This window comes from Gadus morhua, chromosome 8 (assembly GCF_902167405.1).
Source record: "Gadus morhua chromosome 8, gadMor3.0, whole genome shotgun sequence".
Classification (NCBI taxonomy): domain Eukaryota; kingdom Metazoa; phylum Chordata; class Actinopteri; order Gadiformes; family Gadidae; genus Gadus; species Gadus morhua.
The window spans coordinates 19,517,815-19,535,159 of record NC_044055.1 but is presented as its reverse complement, the minus strand read 5'-3'; the positions used below and the strand labels follow the sequence as shown (position 1 = coordinate 19,535,159).

Below are 17,345 nucleotides of genomic sequence, written 5' to 3'. Positions count from 1 at the left end.
GCTTGTCACCGTCGTTACTTTATGGTGGACGATGCAAGAATATATTTCGTTGCGCTAATGAGTGCATTTGTATGCTGTGGACCACACGCCATACCACGGTTTTATAACACGAGAGAAGCACAATACCGTCCCTCTTTTTTCCTCATTTTCAGCTTATCTTCCCCTCCCCCTTTCTTGCAGATTGGAATTCATTAGCAATCAAAGAGAGACTGACAAACGCCCAATCTTAATTACACTCTCATTTGCATATTTGCATATTAATGACTGCAGACTTTGCTGTTTCTCTCTGCTGCTGCAGCACAGCCCCCCTGCACGCTTGCCCATTACTACCTCTTAAACTTAGCGCACACTGCAACGCCATAGCCGTCTCTCCACAGCTCAAGGCCTTTTCCTCTCAGCAGTTTGACACATTCAAAGCAGACATTACATCCTCGTGATAGATACAAGCAGACTTTGGTGCAGATGAAAATACACAATAACCTTTGTGGAGGAGCTTAAAAAGGTACCATGCTTTCAGTTTTTCAGTTCGGTCATCCCACACTGCGTTAGACTAACTATAATGTATGCAAATGAACACTTATTCTTACATCTTTTTCTGTTCATAGCCAGGGTATAATATCATAGTATGACAACGTTTTTCGATTACAAAAAAAAGGCCTTGGTGTGGTGTATTCTAATGTGCTTCCTCCTTGTGGTGAAATGAGTGTACAACAATTAGCCATTTTACATTTCATAGAAGGAAGTCACCTTGATGAATATCACCATACATACACTTTATGATTTGTGTATACAAAAAGGCAACTTGATTTTTTTTTTGTCATAAAACATATTTATTTAAAATGTTATTGATAAGAGGAAATACACAAAGAAAAAGACAAATGGCTGAACAGAGGATGACATTAAACATAACATTTGTCCTAGGCTACTGCCATGAATCAAATCTTATTTTCAGAATTACATCAGTCTCTAAGGGGACCAAGAGATACCAAAAGATTGAGGCTTTAAGTTACGGATACACAGAAAAAAAAAAAGGTATTCTCCTTGGTGCAGTTTTGAGGTTCATGCCAAAGCATTTTAAACATTTTGCTTCACCTCAAGTCATTCCAAAACTGGTAGCAGCAGCAACTAGAGTAGCGACAACAAAAGCACAAACTGCAGCAATAATGGGTTACACCACCAACCTAAAAGAAGCCCCTCATTTAACAATAGAAGAAGAAAGGTCACCACTGAAGCACCTTCTACAATCCCCCTGACATAAGTAAACCGTCACCAAAAAACAAAAGGCCTTATATCTAAAGTGAGGCAAAACAGAGGAAAGCCAACCAAATGATGTACCAATTTATACAAATTAACCTAGATTTAAGCATTATCAGAATATCTGGCATGAAGTACGGCGGTGTCTTCTTTACACCTCAAAATGTATCTTGAAAGAAATATTAAGTGAATGCACCGTATTCTTCCGATGCAGTTTTATCAGTGATTAAATATGCCTCTCTTGGATTGGCACCAGTATTCAGAAACACACCCTATCCCTTTGCAGTGTAGCAGTTGTAGGTTCAAGCTTCACGATGTTCAAGAGCCATGCAAACACAAGTGTCTGGCAGAATAGCTTGGACATCCTGCACAAACTCAGCCCACCAATCTTTCGCGGATTCCATCCAATCCAGCAGATAAACTGCTAAGCCACAAATTAGTGATTAAATGGCTTCATGAACACAGATAATTGAATAATGGCCAGCAGTCCAGTGTGTTGCCAATCTTACATTGTGGAAATAGTACAATCATTTCAACAAAGGGTTGGGAGCCAACATGGAAGTCATTGTACAGTGAAGATTACAAATATGTTTCTCTCATCTCCCCCCTTCTCTCTCCCCCCCCCCTCTCTCTCTCTCTCTCTCCTTACCCCCTCTCTTTCTCTCTCCCTACCTCTAGATCACAATGGATAATCAATAGGCTAACATGTTGATTGATGTAATGTATGAAGCCCGTGGAGGTGGGGAGCGTGTGCTTTCCGATGGGTGTAGCCGCTCGCCTTGTTCTCTTGTGCACGTACAGAGTGGGAGTGTGTTCTGCTGCGCCTCAGTCTGTCGTGCGCGTGGGAGTGCTCGGTTGGTTGAACCCCATCGTTTTACAGAGCCAGCCGGCAAAGTCCACTTCCTCCACCTCGGACCGTTTTATAAACGTGTGGTTCTGCAATACAGGCGACAAAATAGAAGAAAAGAATGACGGTTAAAAATAGCTGCGAGCGTTAAACCCGCCCGCCACAGGGTGATCTCTGGGCGCCTGCTTACACAGACCTGCACTTGACGCAGACAAATAATCTTCAGCAATTCATTGACCAATGTTCTTTTGAAAAGGATGCATTAACTGCACATGCACATTTAATCCCCTTCACGTACAATAACAACTCAGGGAGATTAGTCTGCTTTGTACAGACTTAAAAGGCTGTAATAGGTTTTAAATGGACCCAACGTAAAGCGTCTCCAGTTCACATTAACCAGATCACAACCATCATTACACTGTCGGGTACAGAGCGAAATCTAATGCGGTTTCCCGAGGCGTTTGGTGCGGGCGCAGTCGAGTCAGATTTCGACCTGCACATTCAGATCACATTGATCCTTTTGCTGGTGTGCTTTCTGGTGTGTAGCCATAGCACTTTAAATATTAGCGTATGTGTACAGCCCGTTATAATGACATTGTTCACATTAATGGTCACCACATTGTGAATTAATTGATGGATGACACCTTATTAAAAAGCAGGACTGCAACTTATTTACTTTTAGTTACCAATTATTTTATAAATATATTTAAATAAATAATGGTGTTATCTGAATAGTATCCCACAACCAAGGAAAACGTATGCATACAACGATCTCAGTTTCTGAAGCTAGAAGCTGTGTTTGGAATTTCTACTAAATTAATAACCAAAACCATTGGATCATCGGTCGTAGTCAATACATTATCTGTAAGTCCACGTCCTGTTCTGAACAGGAAGCTGTGAAACTAACTCACCATCAACATCTTCAGATCAGCTCGGTCGGCCGGGTTTTTCATTAGACTGGAAAACAGAAAGAAGAATATGAGCAGTTGTCCAAGTGACAGACGTAGTCACACGCACGCATACACACTCGCACGCACGCACACACACAAAATACCAACATGCACACCACAGAAAAAACAACCCTGATCCAACATTGCTTGCAGACAGCTTGAGTGCACTGCAAAGGCGCATGTCTGATGTTCCCATGCAGAATGTGACTCACCACTTAGTCACAAAATCTTGGAAATCAGACGTAAAGACTCCATGTGGCAGTTTGGGAGGAGGCTGCAATCCAGAAGAGACAGGTTAAAGGTGTCGATTGATTCATAGCGTTTGTTTCTCTACAAGGCATTAACCACTCTGTGCATTCTCCCCGCGGCCCTCTGTGTGCTGTAACCACGGGACATGAGCTCCGATAATCAACGCATCCTATTAGTTTCACAACCACTCATCAGCGACAATAATTATCTTATGCGAGCGAAAGGCTATGCTGCCGGTGACGCCATAATCTGCATCTTTTGATACCAATACATCTGCCTCCTACCTCGTTGACGATGTAATCCAGGAGCTCAAAGATAGCCATGACGGGACCGTGACCTTACAAAAAAATACAATAAAGATTAGAACACTTTTTGAAGTTGTAGAGGAACAAAGTTGACACACGCTATTATTAATTTTGTCATTAAGATAAGACATCATTTTATTAATCACCAACGCAGAATTCAGGTGTGACAGCAAATCAAACCAAAGAGGATTAACTAAAACTATGACACAAGACCCATTTACAAGGTCTGCCCGATAGAAAGTGCCTTTGTTTGCCTCACCGCTGCTGACAGGCCGGCCCGGAGGTCTGGCCCTGGGTGAGGTGCTGTGGGTGTCCCCCCCGCCAGCCCCGTCCAAGATTGATCGCCCAAATATGGCCTCTAGTTCCCGGGGCTCTGGCGGAGGGATGGGGTAGCGCCCGATCGAGAGCTCCACCAGGGACAACCCCATGCTCCACACATCCGACTGCACCGAGTAGTGGGTTCCCTGGAGCCTTTCAGGCTGCAGCAGGCACATGAGGTAAGAATACAGCATCACAACGTCAATGAAGAATGCATTGGCAAAATGTGAATTTATTAGTAGAATTACACAGCTACGGGTCATTACGGAGATGCTAGGATTCAAGCATCTAGTTCTAAATATACATAGACAAAGCTAGAACCCTTTTGGCCGGTAGTCGAATACCATAGCCACTACACTATCCTACCCCCAATTTAGAAATATCCCAAATGTCATTAGTTTGGTTAGTTTGGTAGAGCGTGTCTGCCCGTAAAGATCTCTAGGTTGTAGTGGGTGGCTACACACATTGATATTCCCCGATAGAGAGATACAGTTGCATAGGGACGTCAAGTACAGCACACCAGGGTTGGATGAATGCCTTGGCCTCAGAAGCGCCAAGAACGTACCGACATGTAGGATCTGGTTCCCACAAAGGAGTTGGCCATGGAGTCAATCAGCTGGCCGCTTACGCCAAAGTCACACAGCTTGATCTCCCCGCGGGAGTTCACCAGAATGTTAGAGGGCTTCACATCTAGATGGGAAAAAAAACAAAAACATGGAAGAAATATACAGCAATTTATTTTCCACCGGTGAATCAAGTATCTAGCTAGCTATCAACCCGAAATGGGTTTGCTCCATTACATTTCATGACCTAACAGATAGCAATCAACTGTGTGCATATCTGGCATTATTCATCCCAAAGACTGGCAAACAACTTTGCCGTCAGAGTGGCTATATATAGCTGGTTGCTAAGTACCCAGCCAGGGCAGCGTCAAGTCTACAGACTTCTTTTTAGGTGAAGCACTCTGCAGAGAGCTCTTTCAAAATATTGACAATGGGATACCGACTGAATATACTGTCTTATAGTTGGTAACAATATTGCTGTAAATATAATTAGTGTTGTAAAGGACAAACAGAAAGCAACCAGACAGACAACCCCGTTTATTTTTTACCCAGGATCACAAACACACACACAAAAAAACATAAAATAATGACTAAAGAATAATGAGGATTCTCCTTTTCTTTCCCCAACATTAGCATGAAGATAAGATATTTTTACTACTTATAAGTAAAGAAATACCTCTATGCATGATCTGGTGTTTTTCTCTTAGATAGGCAAGACCCCTTAGAACCTGTTTCAGAAAGATCACAACACAACATCAATGACAAAGAACGACCAACCGTAAGCATTACCAAACAATGTACCAATGTATCCCGTATCCAATGGATACAAATCTTGTCCTAAAACTGAATGATACACTCACAGCAATGCTGACTTTGCCCAGGATCTCCTCTGGAATCCTCCTGGCTTCCTTCAACACTTGGTCGAGAGAGCCTCCATCCTCCAAAGCAAACAAGGATATAATATTACTCCACGTCGTTCATACATCCCTGCTACACAATCTCAAATTGGGTTACAATGGGGGCACATCGTCCCCATGGGTAGTTATAAAACACTAAATGTGATCAAGTCCAATTGTATATGCACTCCGCAGATAACTAGTTCCGGCTCAGATTGTGAGAGTTTACACAACATAACACTTCATTTTCACATAGAGGTGTGAGCCGTACGGGTAACCTTATCTTACCATGTGCTCCATGCAAATGCTGATCTCTCCATCGCTGTAGAAAGCTCCGTAGAAGCCCACAATGTAGGGAGAGTTACACTCATGCAACACCTGCAGCTCTCTGATAATCTGGTTTCTGATGGCAGGTTTGATCTCTAGATGGATAAGCTGGGTGGATACAAGGGATATTATTGGCATGGGCTCAAATCTATTTTGATAATGTCATTTGATTTAATTTTTAACATGTCACTTACACACCCAGAAATACTCCATGTTAACACGAAGCTCAAATGTAAACAATAACCATTGTAAATTACTGTTAACCATTTCTGTGCTGCTTACCTTTCGGGCCATAATATAGCCTGAAGGTTTGTGGCAAACTTTGTTCACGACCCCTCCGTTACCAGCCCCAAGCTCACAGATGCGATGAAAGTCGTCATCTTTCAGCTCTCCTACTTTGGCTTTCTGGGTGAGGAAAGCCTCCAACCTCTTTTTCTGCTGATCATCTAGATCCAACTCCTCCAGTTTCTTCTGAAGTGATTCTAAATTAGCCCTGAAGAATTTAAGAAATTACGATCGATGGAGAAAGAATGTATGTGTCAAGGCTATAGTGACATTTAACTGAGGAGAATGGATTCAGGAGTTAAAGATTTAGTGAGCAACCACTTACTCAGATGCCAGAACACTGTTGTTAGAGCTTGACATTCCATCCCCGGAGGTCGCGATGGTTAAGGGCCCGGGTCTCTTTTTGGGGGCCATAGCTCTCGAATACGAAGTCCAGGCAGAAGGTAGTAATTAATTTTCCCCCTGCTAAAATAAAAAAAACATGAGGGGAAACATAAGCTTAATAATTACAGTGATTTGTAGATTATAACTGATGTGTTGTAAGAAAAAGGGCATTCTGGGAAATTACATTTAGAAGACTTAAGGACGCATGTTAATCACTCTGCAGTACATAAAGTATAGCTCGTCAATACCTTACAAGACAAACTAATTGGCCAATTACGTTTGTGTCGTAGGTACATACGCTCGAATTGCAAAGACGGATTTAGCAAGGTTATATGAAATTTCTGCTAATTCAATGAAAGCTGAGATTCGATTGTACGCGACCCCTACCGTATTAGTAAATGCCAGAAAGGGGCTACTGTTAGCTGGTAGGCTAGCGCTGCTCAACAGCTGACTGATTATTAAACAGAAAGTGGGTCGTTACGCGCTGCTAGTAAAACAAACGAGACAGTGTGCACCGTGATAACCGTGCACCGTGTCCCTGTTTTATAAAACGCACACGTTAAGCTACACCACACAAGAAAACTGGTTTATAAGCCAGAGCCATCGCCTCACCAATGCCATTAAGCAAGCTAACGTCAGCTAGCTAGCTGTTGCATGATAGTCCAACTGTTACACCATTTAGCAAGATCCCCAGCCAATGTCCGACTGCACCACAAATGATGCCTTTAAGACTTGTTTTTTGTTTTTTAATACTACGTCTGTAGTCTATATGATTTGCTGGTTCATATATTCCAATGGGCAGGTGTGCACTAGCTCTTTAGACAGTGCCAGGTAAAAGGTTAGGGGCGCGGCGAAGTCTCGTCCCAAACCCAGCTGGCAAAACGGATAAACCTCGCGAGAACAGGTTTTTGATTTAAAAAGCACCGTTTTAAATTAATATTGGATGTATTTACAGTAATCGCACGTTTAAATAATAGAATAGAAATAAGGCAGATACGTTACCTCCGTTCATTATACTGAAAACCACTAGAAATATAAACAAACATTATTAAGCCCAGTTTTTTTTTTGATAACACCCTAAACCACTATACTATCATGTAATATTTAAGTGAACGTATCGAGCCCTATAGTTAGTAAAGCATGAGTAAAACACTGACTTGTAATATCCACTATTAATGCAACGGGGACAAAAGTGACTTAAGATCTTTGAACGTTTCCTATAACCAATCCATGAATTATCAATATATAAGATCACTATTTTTCCTTTATATTATTACAATTATCGAAATTCTCAGAGTGCAACTTAATCCATTTGCTGTATACAAATCCAGCTAAAGAAACAACACCCTTTTACCACTAGATGGCGAAAGAGGATTGGAAATGACTCGATTAGACTTGACGCCGTGTAACTCCCATTCTACGTACGGGTTGAAAACGAATGTAAGTACTATTTTCTTTATATAGTTAACTTTTAAAGATCATATTAACTTAAAATCTAAAAGATACAGAAATCAGTGTTGTGCCAGATTTGAATAGGCCAATCAAAATAATTGTCTATGTTTCTATGCACTACTATCCTCTTCATTAGGATTCATCCACCACAACGAACCATCCTTTGGTCAGTGTGGAAACCATGGCAACGGCTCTCTGTCCAGTGCACTGTAATGGCCTCTGACCCTAGATTGGTGACCTTTGATCCAAGGGTCATAACCTGGGGTCAGCAGGTCAACTTTGGCTAGAGGACAGTAAAAGCACTTCACTGATTGGCTATCATTTGCCCTTTTGATACCCTCATCTATATAATTGCTGTATTGACCACCAAACCCATCTCATACTGTCTAAAGCGCCCTACCTACTTGGCCAAATAAATAAATATGAAACCACAGTAGTCTATGTGATTTTTTGATTTAGCCTAATAACCCAAAACGTACCGTGCGATGTGAGTATAATCAATATCCTTCTTAACCTAACAACAAGCCTTTACCTCTATTGTTAAAAAAGAAAGAAATCATGAAATAGGATGGACAACCACAGACCAAAACAACTATCTAATAAAGTGCTAACTAGTCTCCGATCATCGGGGTAGCACCCTTAGCCCAGGTAGGATCATCCTCCACCCCCACCCCCTGTTGTTCTCACTGAAGGAGGCTGTGTGGACGCTCAGATCCGCGCCCGTGTTCCCTCGTCCCCCTCCATAATCTATCACTCCCAGCAGCACGACCTGTCAATATATCTACATTCATTAGAGAGGCTGCACGAGGGCCAGGGCCTTGCGGTGGGGGGCAGGGCGAAGCATAGCAGGTGGAGGTAGAGGGTGACGAATACCTCGCCACGAAGGACACAGGAAGGAGAGAGAGAGAGAGAGAGAGAGAGAGAGAGAGAGAAAGAGGGAGGGAGAGAGAGAGAGAGAGAGAGAGAGAGAGAGAGAGAGAGAGAGAGAGAGAGAGAGAGAGAGAGAGAGAGAGAGAGAAAGAGAGGAAGGACGGACAATAGTAGAAAAACAAAAGAGGTGCATTGAAAGATGTGTGAGTAAAAGGAAAGTGGATAAGAACGCGGGGTTTGTGAACATGATTGATGTCAAAATCTATTCATTATTTTTTGCATATATTATTCAATGAGTATAAAGCCCTCTGCTGTGTATGCGGGGTTGTGTGGTTTGACGTCAGCGCTATCCTTAATGGTAATGGCTGTTTGAGTAGCAGTCCCTGGTACAGGAACAATACATCATTCCCTGCCGGCAGATTGTTCCAGCTCTCTACTGAGGATTTGCTGCAATGGGCGGTGTGCTGTGCTAGCCTTATTGTGCAGACATCACCACCTCACCTCGGCCCAAGCTCTCCGGGTACATCAGATGCTGCTTTACAAAACCCTGCTCTCTAGCATGTTGTGTTTAAGAGCATGTTCAGTCTGGTTTGTGGAATGGGGCAGAATGAGGGGGAAATACCCAGGTGGTTTTATGACCATTCATTTTGGAATAGCCCTTGGGCTTCCCTGGAATGTGTGTGATTTGCCGCAAAACTTGTGATATTATGATGCATCAATATTTTTGCAATTATTATCCTAAGCTAGTATACACCTGGAAGGGGTGAGGGACATGATTTGTCGGTGGATAAATTCATGTGTAAAGGCCATGGTCCACTAGGCAGTCATACTCTTTTGTGTAAATCACATCCACCTTTACATTATTATAGGGTACGAAAGAAAAATAAATACAAGGCCACACGCACATACCCACACGTGTATGTGGTTTTGTAGAATTAAATATGTTATATTGCTATGCCCCTAATAGTTGAGTAAAAACATTCAAAGATATATAGGGTTAAAGACATGTTTGCCTTCTCTACGTTTCAAATACAACTTAATAAAAAGCTTGCAGGAACTCAGGTTTGTCCCTCATATAAACATAAATCTGATTTATATAAACAGTCTGACACCCATCAATATGAATGGATCAGAATCAGCTTTAAAGAAAATTATTATATCATGCACACTGTCATACTTATGGAGTTGTTTTATTATTACCTTTTTTGCAATCCATAGATCTCCTTTATTGTCTCTTATTTAATATAGTTGGCCGATGGTTCAGAAAGGTAGCTTTGAAGTGTTTTAAATATTTGGAAGATATTGAGAGGTCCGCTGCAAGAAAAATCCATGCTGGGTTTTTTATGCTGACTTTATTAAACACATTAAATCCTACAATGGGAACATGCCATAGTCATTGCTATAGCTATTGCTATCATCCAAAGCACATACTGGGGTGGATTCCATTCACTCATGCTAGTATCATTTATTTCCAAAGGACGATAACCCAGCCTCACACAAAAAACCCTAGCCCCAATCGTTATTTAATTGCACAGGCGGTAGGACTGTGTATGCATCGCACACCACGTCAAAGTGTTTTGTTTTTGTCCTCCATTTTTTAATAGACTGATTGCTAAACCATTTGAAAGACTTGAGGGGGAAGTATTGGATAAGGCTGGCTTCACTGAGTTCTCAGCCCTGAGGAACACTTGTGAGCAACAGTCTACTCAGGAGCTATGCTGCATATAACTCAATAGCCTTCCCTCCACACTACTTACAGAAATGATTTTACAGCAATACGGACCTGCAACATGGGCCATATCATTGATATTGGGGAAAAATGTTTGCTAGATTCAGATAAAGGTGTGCGTTTGTGTGAATGTGTGTGCGTGTGTGTGAGCGAAAGAGCAAGATAGAGATAGATAGTGTGTGTATTTGTGTGTGGGCCTGAAGTGGTGAATAAATCAACAACTCCCACAACCAAACATCATCACCCTCAACGCAATAGGATAAATGCACAACAGCAAAACCCAAAGCATGACAAAATGAAAACACAAAAAGCAAACTACAAATAATAAAACTACACACCCAACCGCAAAACTATTAAACACCATCAAATAATTGTTTCTGTTATTCTGTACTATGGCCAGAATATCTTTGGGTTGGATTGCTTTGCAGAATATTAATAAATCAAGCACCACATAATGGGCAATATTTGTTTAGATTGATGTTTGTAGACACTGTGACCAATCGGTGACAAGGAAACTTTGTCACTATGGGCACACACTCTTCCCTTTCTGTTTTGTTTTCTAATTTGCTGTTAAGTTGTAGGTTTTGCTATTGAGTTATGAGTTGGCCGTGTTTTGGGGAGCTGTTGTTTGTGGGTTGGCTATTGCTAATTTGTTTTGCACTTCAGGGCCACCGTACTACTTGTGTTCCAGCTCTCTTCCAATCTAACGGGTTATTTGTCATCTGCAGAGTAAAGGATTTTTAAAAGTCAACCTAGGGCTCGCTCCCTCCCTATCCTTTCTCCCCCCCCCCTCCTCTCTCTCTTTCCCACTATCCCCCTGACACTCACCAGGGGAGATCAATAGGTTATTGATCAACTCTCTCTATCGCCAACCCACCAGACTAATCACCTTAACACCATCCCATCTCTCTCTCCCTCCCTCTCTCTCTCTATACCACTCTATCTCTCTCTTCCTCTCTCTCTCTCTCTTCCTCTCTCCCTCTCTCTCTCTCTCTCTCTCTCTCTCTCTCTCTCTCTATCTCTCTCTTCCTCTCTCTCTCTTCCTCTCTCTCTCTCTCTCTCTCTCTCTCTCTCTCTCTCTCTCTCTCTCTCTCTCTCTCTCTCTCTCTCTCTCTCTCTCTCTCTCTCTCTCTCTGTCTCTCTCTTCCTCTCTCTGTCTCTCTCTCACTCTCTCTCTCTCTCTCTCTCTCTCTCTCTCTCTGTCTCTCTCTCTCTCTCTCTCTCTCTCTCTCTCTCTCTCTCTCTCTCTCTCTCTCTCTCTCTCTCTCTCTCTCTCTCTCTCTCTCTCTCTTCCTCTCTCTGTCTCTCTCTCTCTCTCTCTCTCTCTCTCTCTCTCTCTCTCTCTCTCTCTCTCTGTCTCTCTCTCTTCCCTTGGTTTAGTTTCCTCCATTTAGTTTCTTTCTGATACTCTGTTTCCCACATCTTCTCAACAGTTTGAAAAGTTATTTTCAGATATGTGGATAAGAGTCTAGTGTGTTGTAGCGATACAGAACCCTTTCACATCAGGGGAACGCCGGCCCGCCAGATCTCTTTGTCCCGAAATATATTGACCAGTGATTACAAAACAGGCATTTTATAAATGCAATGCATACTGGATTTGAAATGGGGAACATTTCTCATTGGCCAGCTATCTTCATAGCTCATTTCTCTCGCTCCACCTTACCTTCTTCTTTCTTCAATCTCTCTGACTGTCTTTGTTCGAGGGCAAAATCAATAGGCTGTATGAAACCAGCATATTTCACTGCCTCCTGCTGTAACCGACCTGAGGGGGAATGGTGAAAGAGAGGGGCCCACATCAAGGGTTTACATCTGCAGGTCTTTTCCAATTGCTGGTCGGCCATGATATTTGGTTCTTAAGTCATTTTTAGGATTGCACTGATTAATGGATGATCGTCAAGAGCCCTCACTGAACGAAAATGTGTTTAATACCATGCCCCCTCCCTTCTTTTTTTGAACATGCATTTAAATGGAAGAGGCATATTTAAATCTATGGTGGATGATGTCATTTTTAAGTCAACAATGTAGCATACTTTACATTCAATGCATCTCATGTATTAATAAAATATTTTCAGCATGTATTGTTGACAAACCCATCAACCCTGTTGGAATAGACAGCTGCTGTGGCAGAGAGAGAAAGAGAGAGAGAGAGAGAGAGAGAGAGAGAGAGAGAGAGAGAGAGAGAGAGAGAGAGAGAGAGAGAGAGGGAGAGGGAGAGGGAGCGAGAAAGAGGGAGAGGGTGAGAGAGAGGACAAGGGCTATTGGTTATTACAGCAAATATTTTAGGCAAAGTATCTTTGCTGCCTAAAAACACACTATATTAATGTACATGACACTAAAGACCTCTGTTGCTGTTTTTGAGCGGTCACCAACGATCAACAAGAGCTGTTGTTTGTAGCATTTGGAGGGGTGTTTTCAAACTATGTGTTCAATTCAACGCTTCCCATTTGGGCTCAGTTTGAAGTTACTATGACACATCCAAGTGACTATCAGTTTATTCTGCTTCTGTATGGGGCAGATAAGAGTTTACCTTAAAGGTCTGCGAATACGCTGACCAACGCGATGTGAAACAGATAATCCCCAGAGGAGATTCACGCCGACCTTTGACCTACGGATACAGATTGGTTAAAGTTGCACAGATGAAGGGCTTAAAGAGGCAATTCGAGAAAGAAAAATAATATATATATATCGTTGTCCAATGCCAATCACACAATCAGATATTACCAAAACTAAAATATTTGATAGGCTCTTTTAGGCTTGGAAGAACAAATGTCCATTTGGCTGCTGCTCACTGAAATTAAGATATATACATTCCCATAGAGTATGGCGAAAGCAATTTGTGGACAGGCACAAGTAAACAGGAGAACTGATTGACTATTCTGTCTCAATACATTCATCCTTCTTAGCAACTGTTACTTAGCAACCGCTACCCTGGAGGATATGGATGCTGTAGAAGTTGTACTGCTGTGCATTTTCAGTTGATAAAAGGGAGATCAATGAACATGGGACCACCCACCATAATTTTATTATTAAGTGATGTGAACAATTTCAGACACATAACACCATAGCAGTGTTTGATACAGCAACATGCTGCCTTACCATTTCAACACGAGGTGTTCAGAGATGCATAGCCTTTCAGGATATGGCAGTCTTAGTCTTTTTTTTGTTATTTGTTATTAAGGACTCACTAAATAACTGTAGTCAAATGTTAACATTAGTTTTGTTTTTTTTGTATTTTGTTTAATAGAGATTTTTGTAGCGGTATGATTGTTTGTGTGTATGTGTGTGTGTTAGTGTGTGTGTGTGTGTGTGTGTGTGTGTGTGTGTGTGTGTGTGTGTGTGTGTGTGTGTGTGTGTGTGTGTGTGTGTGTGTGTGCGTGTGTGATTGTGTTAAGTCAATGTTAAAGGCCTATGCAAGCTAAAAACTGTCAAGATATGTCATTATTGACAACAACAATCTCTAATCACCGATGCAAATACAAATGTGACAGATCTATCCGGGTGTGACACATCTGCTTTGTGTCCAGGGGTGTCTATATTTCATTTCGAAGTTTGGGAAAGTGAACAAAACTTGCCAAGATATCAAAGTAGAAAGATGAACATTAATGTGATAAATTACAAGATGCTTATTTGACGAAGCAAACACAAAGGTGTTGGAGGACATATTGAATCGTTTATTTTCCCGTACACACTATATTCCCTTAAAATATCCTCCCCGTATTTTATATATACTTTTTATATCAATGTATAATGCCTATTTTTGAATCCATGTGATTAATCTCAGTTGCACATATTTTGTATATCATGCTTCTTCATCATCATCGACGTGCCGATTCAGCACTTCTGAGTCCTGGTCCAAAAAGGAAAAGGAGCAAACTGCAGCGGTCCGTGTAGCGGCGGCCGGTGCAGATGCGGCGGTACAGTGCAGCGCGCGGCCCGTGCAGTGCGGTGGCCCATGCAGTGTGGCGGTGACAGTGAGGACAATGACGTGTTATGATCGCTCAACGCTGTTGTGAGGCGGATTGTGTTGTATTGTATGTGTTGAAGTAAATCTATGCACATTTCAAATATTGATGGTAAGCACAACCTTTATATTTGATTAGGCCTTCAGCTCTTTACATTGTGCCATTTTTCGTTTGATCGTTTTTTTTATGTAGGCAGTCCCAAATGTTTTTTAATGAAGAAAGTGACATTTGTGCAATTAAAAATGAAATAAAATATATTAGCTTTTCCTATATATTTATAAATCTCTCTCTCTCTCTCTCTCTCTCTCTCTCTCTCTCTCTCTCTCTCTCTCTCTCTCTCTCTCTCTCTCTCTCTCTCTCTCTCTCTCTATATATATATATATATATATATATATATATATATATATATATATATATATATAGCGAGAGAGAGATAGAGAGATTGAGAGAGAGAGAGAGAGAGAGAGAGAGAGAGAGAGAGAGAGAGAGAGAGAGAGAGAGAGAGAGAGAGAGAGAGAGAGAGAGAGAGAGATATGGACCTAAAGTTCAAACAATGATTTTAACTTCTTTCGAAAGTGGGCTTACAGCAAATACAGAGTTGTTATTCTCGTGTTTGTTTTAGCTATTGCCTTGTTAATAGCTATTACAATTTTGATCAGATTTGGAATAGGCCTATCAATTGCAGTTGAACGGGAGAGCATTTCCTCGTTGATATTGTCAGTACAATTATTATAAACATCTCGGAGTTTCTGTAAAATTTCCAGACCTGTTTTGGCCATGGAAAGGCCTACGTTTTAAATACATAACCGTCTACATGCATGCACTTTCCTTTAATTTCCAGTTAAAGCCTGTATATCGTCTCTAAACCTTTAAAATATCTCACATTAACCGGCGTGTCCTGAGGAAGGGACGTGGATTGAGATTGAAATGATAGAGGATCAATAAATCGAACCCAGCGATCAATCCCGAACCTTTAAAGAAACAGCTCAGGCATCTGGAGTCCAAACGACCGAGCTGCTTTATACGACCTGGATATCCTCCTAATTTATTGCCCAATCCCATATTTAATAAATTGCATTTATTTTTTTACAAAATAATATGACTGTGCTCTCATGTTTTTGGCTGGTCTTCGCGTTTAATTGCATGCAATAAAATCCTTAAACATTTCAGTAGGGATTATTTAGATAAAAGGTTGTTATGGGCATATATCTTGTTCATGGCCTTAAATCATAAACCTATTCAAATGTTAAAATTGTAAAGGTCGATTTTGATAATTGATACATTTTGGTGGTTATTTAGCTATTTTTGTTTGAATTAAGGGTTTTAAAACTTGTTCTGCTCTAGATATTTTGTTGTTTTCGAGTTATGTTCTACTTTTATGACTTTTACGCCACAGGTCAAATAACACCTGTTCTGTTGGAATGTATTTCAAGAGGCCTGTGAATGTATATCCTTACACATGATTGATGTTTGGCTTATAAACATAGCTGATATTTGGACATTTGAGAATTTCAAGAAGGCCCTATATGCGTGCGTGTGTGTATGTGTGTGTGTATGTGTGTGTGTGTGTGTGTGTGTGTGTGTGTGTGTGTGTGTGTGTGTGTGTGTGTGTGTGTGTGTGTGTGTGTGTGTGTGTGTGTGTGTGTGTGTGTGTGTGTGTGTGTCTGTGTGTGTGTGTGTGTGTGTGTCTGTGTATGAACAAAGTGAGAGAAATAAAAGTAAGACACGGTGAGCATCGATATAGCAGGGTCTTCGTTATTTAGAGAGACTGGGAAATGCATCCATCCCGCCCGCCGATATTCACAGTTCCGGAGCACAAATCTTCACTTACTATCGCTTATTCATCTTAGAGATGGACTTCCATTCTCCATCAGGCTACAGCTGAAAATCTTATCAGCAATAATAAGTGAGATTATGAATGCTATTATTTTATAGTTCTGATTTATAATAATAATGTATTATTTATTATTATATGTATTATATGTATTATATGTATTATATGTATTATTATTATTATTATTATTATTATTATTATTATTATTATTATTATTATTATATGTATTATTAGATTATTATTATCATCAATATCACCAGCGATATTATTATCGATCTTTGGTATTATTTGTCTTGCAGGCCTCTTGCAAAAGGGCACATAGGCTATACAGCCCGAAGCTATTAACCCATATTAATCCTGCTCTAGAGGAAACAATTAACCAAACATAATTTGACTTCACCACATGAATTAATGACGATAAAAGTAAGATTTATGGTGCGTAAAAATAAACTTCATATATCCTAAAATGTTTTTTTAGAAATCAGGTTCTGTATGATTCGTCCAGTACGCCTCTGTCCAACACCGACAGGCCTGTTGGAAGCATCACACAATTTTTATTTTTCTTTAAAGTGTATAAGTAGGCTATAGTATAGGCCTGCTCACACATTCACATGAACTCCATTTTCAACTTCATAGAACTTCGCAAACTAAGAGAAGATGGAAAACGAGATATATTCCTTCATCCGTCTCTTTCCCCATCACGGGGATCCTAACTTCGTGACCTCCATCACCCTCCAATTCCCCTAACCGGGTCGAGCTACGTCATTAATCTCTGTCAGTCAATACATTGATTAGGTTTATCACTAAGCGCATAAATGCTAAACCATACAGTCCGTGGGAAAACAAAGTTTATCTGTAAGGTACTCTTGTATCCAGAACGCGAATTAAACGATTATAACAGAATTCCAGACGTCCACTCGTCAGCCAAGACTAAATGGCATCCAAAGGCCTTCATACACTTATATTAATGATGTAAAACGCAGGAACCAACAGGAAAATCCTTTCATCATTTACTATACAAAAAATAAATACATTTTTAAGTTTTAAAATATTGTCATCGAGACCAGTACACTATTTTGCTTCGCAGCCCAACATTCATCCGTTTTTAGGAAGAAAATGA

The 17,345-nt window shown here is 40.8% G+C and overlaps 1 protein-coding gene across 2 annotated transcripts; it reads right to left on the bottom strand.

Moving 5' to 3' along the window:
- Positions 1 to 945: 945 nt before the first annotated feature.
- On the bottom strand, positions 946 to 7,245 carry map2k2b (mitogen-activated protein kinase kinase 2b). 2 transcript variants are annotated; one of them, XM_030364651.1, is made up of 12 exons: positions 6,991 to 7,245; positions 6,320 to 6,459; positions 5,992 to 6,202; positions 5,671 to 5,817; positions 5,347 to 5,424; positions 5,163 to 5,214; positions 4,489 to 4,613; positions 3,865 to 4,084; positions 3,585 to 3,637; positions 3,264 to 3,325; positions 3,013 to 3,058; positions 946 to 2,190 (listed from the first exon to the last, which is right to left on the bottom strand). In XM_030364651.1, exons 2-12 carry the CDS (start codon positions 6,406 to 6,408, stop codon positions 2,080 to 2,082), a joined length of 1,194 nt encoding a protein of 397 aa, XP_030220511.1. In that variant the 5' UTR covers positions 6,409 to 6,459; positions 6,991 to 7,245; the 3' UTR covers positions 946 to 2,079. The 2 variants fall into 2 exon arrangements, with proteins under 2 accessions (XP_030220511.1, XP_030220512.1); XM_030364652.1 differs by lacking the exon at positions 6,991 to 7,245 and adding an exon at positions 6,766 to 6,962.
- Positions 7,246 to 17,345: the final 10,100 nt, after the last annotated feature.